The sequence below is a fragment of the Piliocolobus tephrosceles genome, chromosome 5, assembly GCF_002776525.5.
Source record: "Piliocolobus tephrosceles isolate RC106 chromosome 5, ASM277652v3, whole genome shotgun sequence".
NCBI lineage: Eukaryota > Metazoa > Chordata > Mammalia > Primates > Cercopithecidae > Piliocolobus > Piliocolobus tephrosceles.
The window spans coordinates 135102259-135108258 of NC_045438.1; the positions used below are offsets into that span (position 1 = coordinate 135102259).

Below are 6000 nucleotides of genomic sequence, written 5' to 3' on the forward strand. Positions count from 1 at the left end.
CTTAGTGGAGATCCTGCCGTGCCGCAGCTGCAGCCCTCCTGTAGCGGCAACCGAGGACTCTAGGAGTAAACGCCAGAATTCCCCGAACTCGGGAAGCATGAATGGCTGAATAAGTGCGGTCCTACAGGCCATACAGGTGACACCTGCCTGAGCCCGAGGTGGCTGGTGAGGGGACTAGTACTTCGTTTCAGGGGTGGGAAAAGCACTGGACTGAGACTAGAAGCTCCAGGCACTGCCTGGGCTCATGTCCTCGCCTAGAAACCCCAGGGGTTTACAGGGATGGCCCTGTCTCGCTCCCTTCTGACTCCAAGTTCAGGGAGGGTCATGTTCTCCCCAGTTCTGGGATGAGCAAATGCATCAAATAATCAGCCCCAGGGCAGGATTCCCCAGGGCAGGAAGGGCCAAACCGCCACTGCCGCTGGCGTCAGATGATGTCCCAGCCCCGCTGCGGCCTCCACAGAGCAGGAAGCAACCCTCACCACAGATGAAGCATGTCGTCTTGAGAATCTCTTCCTTCTTCTGCTTCTCACTACGCAGGTCAGCGAAGGTGTCGATGATTACCCCAAAGATGAGGTTCAGCACGATGATGATGACGATGAAGAAGAACAGGAGGTCATAGACCACTCGCGCTGGGAAGAGAGACTCCTGCGGGGCGTGAGGCAGGGAGGCTGGGCCCAGTGGTCCCCACATTCACCCGGGCAAGACAGGACTCAGGTGGGGGCCAGGGCTGTGATATTGGGGACCCCAGCAGAAGGAAATGTGGGCCTCTGGTTTGGGGGCTGTCAGATGGCAGAGTGGACCCAGCCTGGCTCCAGAGCAAGAATTGCAAGCAAAAGCCCTGAGTTTGGGTTAGGAAAGCGTGGACTCAGGACACGCCGGGGTGAAGGCCTGCAGAAGGAGTCAGGTGCGGGGAGGTAGAGCTACGAGTCTTGGCGTGTCTCTGCCCCTAGCACTGATTAGGCAAAGAGGCAGCTCTGAACACCTCTGCCCACCCTCAGGACGCCTGGCCACACACATTCCAGAAACCCTCTGGCCAGGGAGGCTGCCTCTCACTCCTTCTCAGCAACAGCAGAAGGACTGACATTCGGGAACGTGGCTGCCCAAGCCAAATCATGAGGCCTCCTGATGAAGCTGATCAGCTCCGCCCTCTGCCCGCCTGCTGTGGGCTAGGAAAGCCAGTGGTCACCGTCCCTAGCCCTGGGGCAAAGTTTGGTTGCCAAAGTCTTTCCTTATGGAATGAGAGGGTGAGGGGGCAGCTGAGCAGTAATGTCATGGAATTGGCCAGGTGTGGAAAGCAGAGAAAAGGGGATACAAGTTCGGAGGAGGGGGTTCAACCCTGAATATCTGATGCGAGGCCAAGGAGTCTCCACAGTTGCTGATCGGGACAGTGGCTTGGGCCCCGCGGGTTTGGGAGTGGGCAGGAGTGCTCACATCTTTGGAGGGCTTGCGGAGAATGTCGCCTACACCACCACCATTGCGTAGCCCATGGTTCATGACAGTGACGATGCACATCAGCAGAGTGTCACAGGCCCGCTCTGTGCTGTCCAGCTCCCCATCCTCTGCAAGCAGAGTGTGCTCAGGCCCAGGCTGTCAGCTCCCCCCTCCCCACCCAGACTCCCACACACACACCACCCTCACCTTCCAGGACCTCGGGCACCGAGAGCCCCGAGACACAGTCCATCTTGTCCCCACTGCAGGTGTCCACAAATGCAGCAGCTCCATGTGGCATCCCCAGGGGGCTGGCTGGAGGGGACATGAATGAGGTCACCAGAAGGTCCAGTGCCTGACCTTATCATCCCCTGGCTCTGTCCCCAGCATCACATCTTCCAGGAACCCTTCCCTGATCCTGCCAGCCCTCCACTGTCCGGCCACAGTGAAAGGTCATCACGCCTCTGCCCCCCACTGGGTTGCACACTAAGGGCAGGGAGGGGTCTCTGTACCCCTAGGCCTGGCACACGGGCAGCTTCTGCAAATACTGGGTTTAACATGAATGACAGTGCAAGGAGCTCCAGCGCTCAGGCAAGTGGTTCCTTAGGGGCCAGAGACCCAAGGCTCTCCCACCCACTCTGTGTGTTCCAGAAAAGATGGAGGCAGACTGGTGTGAGCTAGACGTCCCCAGAAGCCAAGAGGAGAAGCAGATGGGAGCCTGGTGAGGTAAGCGCTGCAGGTCCTGGTCCTGATGCCAGACACCTGTGAGACCCAACCTCATTCCCCACAACCTGCCCAGGAGAGGAAGCCTCCAAGACCTGTGGAGTGGTTGTTGGGCAGTCGGTCGACCTCAAGGATGAAGTCATCCTTGAGGAAGAGGAAGCCGACGATGGAGAAGAGGTAGACCAGGATGAGGGCCAGCAGGGCTGTCAGCAGGATGGAGCGGCCATTGCGGGTCACACTCTTGATGACGTTGAACAGGGTCTCCTCGCGGTAGATGAGGTCAAAGAGCTGCAGGATGGGGTTGAGATAGGGATGGCGCCTTGAGGGGCTGGGCCGGCCAATCTCGCTGAGGATGCCACTGGAACCCTGAGGGCCGCCCGGGCTCCAGAGTTTCCCAAGGCTCCTCCAGGGAGGTCTCTGCACTTAGTCAGGAGTAACCAAGCTGGGTGGGTCTGTCAGGGGAGCTTCTCAAAGAACCTGGAATTCTAAGGTCACAGAAAGGGAGTGGCCCAGGGGAAGGCACGGGGGGTGAAACGGGTGGCTGAATACCAGCCAGCTCTTACAGTGCCCTTGCTGCCTGCCAGGAAACAGTGTAAGTGTTTTCCATGCATTAGCTCATTTCATCTCACAATTATTTTAGAAGGCAGGGGCTGTTGTAATCACCAGTTTACAGGTGAGGAAACTGAGGCATGGGGCAGTTAAGAAACTTGCCCAGTGACACAGCTAGTAGTAGCCCAGCTGAGATGCAAACCCCTGGTCCAGCTCCAGAGTCCAGGCTGGAACCACCACTGTACAGGAGAAAGGGGTCAGATGACTACCAGGAGTAGCCATCAGGGCCTTGAGGGCCAGGCTTGGGTAAGGCAGAGGAAGACTGAAATCTCACTGCTCCCAGCCCAGGAGCAAAAGGACTGGACAGAGAGACTGGTGACGGGGAACTGCCAACAACTCATGGGAAGCCTCAGCCACCTCATGCCCCCATCCAGCCCCAGCCCACCCAGAAGGCCTCACCAGGATGCTGTAGAACAGCTCATGAGCAAAGAGGCCCAGGACACTGGTCAGGATGTAGCCCACGTGGTAGAGGAATTCCATGTCCATGACCATGGCCTTATAGCCCCGGATGAAGGTGCCACGGTTGCCCACGAAGCTCACCACAAACACGATCTTGTTGGTCAGCTGGGGGTGAGTGCAAGGCATGAGGGTCAGCGCCCTACCACCTAGTCTGAATCTGCACACATGCCTCCCCGGTGCCCAGCTCAGAGCCTGGGAGGCACGGCATTAACGAAATTGCTTCCAGAAATACATCTGGGCACCTGGGACTCAGAATACAGAAGCAGCCCCTTGGGTCCTCAGTTCCAGGAACACAGTGAGGTATAGGCAAAGGAGGATGGGGACAGAGAAGACCACTGACTGGGTCTATCAGGCAAACATATTCCTTGCTCAAAGCACTTTATTTCCATCTGTCAGGAGATTGTCATTATATATGAATCTTCACATCGGCCAAGTAGCAGTGCCCCGGGCACAACCAGCAGTGTGCACAGCCACCCTGACCCTGTTGTTCCAAAGGGACCCTTGAATTTCTGTCTCTGGGTGCCAGCTGCCCTCAGATGTTGAGGGAGAGGAAGAAAGCACAGAACAGTCCCTGCCATCGGTCTATAAGGAACTTGGGAGCGCAACAGAGGAGGGGGGATGGGTCGGAGCAGTGGCTTCTGGAAGCAGTAGGCCAGCCTGCCGTCTGAATGCAGTGAGCATGAGCTTGTTTGGGAATGGGGGCTCCCTCTGGCACTCACATTGAGGGCACCCAGGATGTTGAGTGTGGGCCCGATGCCCAGATAGTAGATGGAGCGTAGGATGAGTGCCACGATGAGGGGGCGAATGCTGTAGCGCTTGGTGAACAGGGCCGCAATGGAGAAGCAGATGAGGATCCAGAACAGCAGTGAGATGAGAGGGGAGTCCAGCACGCCTGGGGGCCAGGGGCAGGGTGAGCAGGGCTCCCTCAAGCCCACCACAGCCCCAGAGCAGGTCCAACAGGTGCCAAAAAGCCACCTTCTCCTGGTGGCCTTCCCGGTTAAGTTCCTGGTGCCTGGTTTTAGCCTCCTCCATTACACCTGCCTCTCAGGCCTAAGTGGGAGGCCCTGTCCAGCTGCGGCTACCAGGTCTTGTTTCTGACTGACACATCTGTGCATGTGCACGTGCACGCATGCGCCATCTCCCATGAGGTCAAAGACCCTGACCGTCCCCTTGGACCGCACCTGTGTCTCCATGATGTAGTGAGAGCCCACAGGATGGCGCAAGGGGGTGCTTTTGCACACTCTGCATCTGGTCCCCTCAGAGGCCAGCTGGCCTCAAGGCTCTGCCCCACCCCAGGGAGGAGGCATGGCAGGGCCAGGGGAACCTGCCGGCCAGCCCTGTGTTCTCACCTGTGGACGCGCCCTCCACGTAGGGGTAGAAGAAGGCAATGATGATGTTGATAAACACGGCCAGGTTGAAGGAGATGCTGCCCCACAGGGTCATGCGGCGGGAGAACCAGTAGATCAGCGGCATGCCTGAGGAGGAGGGCAACGGCGAGCTGCTGGAGGGCCCTGGTGAGCACCCTCTGTCCCTTGCATGCGGGGACCCGCTCAGGAGGAAGCCACACATGGAAGAGCGCTTCCTGGGGGTGAGGCGGGGTGGGCGCAGGCAGGCAAGGGAGGCCATTGTAACAGGGTGTCAGTGAGCAGCTCCAGATCGCCCCACCCTCCCGCCCGCGGGTCTCACTGCGGAGCTTGCGCTGCCACTCCATCTCGTTGTGCAGGAAGGAGGACTGGTCAAAGAAGTCGCTCACTTTGCTGCCCTGCTCGTCCTGCTCGGTAGTGGTGAAGAGCCGGTGCTTGGTCTCCTCCGTCAGGAACTGGCAGATGCCAGGCACTGGGAACACGATCTGCTCCATGCTGCGGTCCTGCCGCACGATCTGAGCACGCACAGCACATGGTCACACCCGGCCCAGGCCCCCACGCCCCCCCCTGCTGCCCACGGGCCCACCTCGATCTGGGACGTGTGGTTCTCGTAGTAGGCCAGGGGGTCTTCCTCCTCCTCCTGTGCTGGCACTGAGGACTTGAGCATCTGTGACAGCTGCTTGTTGTTGAGGCTGAGCTGGAGATGGGGAGGGCGCGGAGGTCAGACCCCAGCCTGCACATCCAGGCCTGGCACTCAGCCCCTAGCCTCCCAGGCCTTCGCCCAGCTCTGAACTACACTTCAGCGAGTGTTCCCGCCAAGCCAGACCAGGCCAAGCCCAGCCCAACTAGGACGCAGCCTCGAGAATCTGGTGCCAAAGGGAGGGGAGCGGGAGAGCCATTACCAGAGAATCCCAGAGGATAGCCGGGGCCTTCCTCAGTCCTGCCCAAGTGCAGCCCGGGTCCTGCTTGAAGCTTCCAGACCCACCCCAGACCCACCTGAGCCTTGCTTCCATTTCTCAGTCTGAGTTTCACCCCTGGCTGCCAGGCCCGATCAGCCTCCTAAGCTGTACCCCCAAATTCTAGCTTGGCTCATATTCTAGGGCCTCACACTGTTCCAGGCCACACCCTTGGGTCGAGGCTCCTCCCTGGGCTCCAGGCCCTGCCCCCACCCCAGTCTCGGGGCCAGCACCCACCATGGAAGAGATACCCTCGGCCTCCTCCTCTTGAATGCGCTTCACCGGCTTCAGCAGGTGCTGCAGCTGTTTATTGTGCCTGGAGAGCTGAAGGAAAAGGCAGCACAGTCACCAGGGCATGGTGGCTGGGCAACATGGTGGCTGGGGGACGATGATGGTGACTGGGGGGTGATGGCAGCTGGGGAGCATGGTGGCTGGGGGGTGACAATAGCGACTGGGGGTGA

The 6000-nt window shown here is 59.2% G+C and overlaps 1 protein-coding gene across 1 annotated transcript in view; it reads right to left on the reverse strand.

Annotated features, from left to right (window-relative positions):
• ITPR3 (inositol 1,4,5-trisphosphate receptor type 3) overlaps positions 1-6000 on the reverse strand; it is a 77693-nt gene that overhangs the window by 2653 nt on the left and 69040 nt on the right. The window contains exons 47-56 of the mRNA XM_031935659.1: positions 5777-5863; positions 5170-5280; positions 4906-5098; positions 4569-4694; positions 3939-4111; positions 3160-3324; positions 2247-2439; positions 1639-1743; positions 1432-1559; positions 480-645 (exon numbers count right to left, since the gene is read on the reverse strand). Of these exons, the coding sequence (XP_031791519.1) occupies positions 480-645; positions 1432-1559; positions 1639-1743; positions 2247-2439; positions 3160-3324; positions 3939-4111; positions 4569-4694; positions 4906-5098; positions 5170-5280; positions 5777-5863 (1447 nt within the window). The remainder of the gene's footprint in view (positions 1-479; positions 646-1431; positions 1560-1638; positions 1744-2246; positions 2440-3159; positions 3325-3938; positions 4112-4568; positions 4695-4905; positions 5099-5169; positions 5281-5776; positions 5864-6000) is intronic.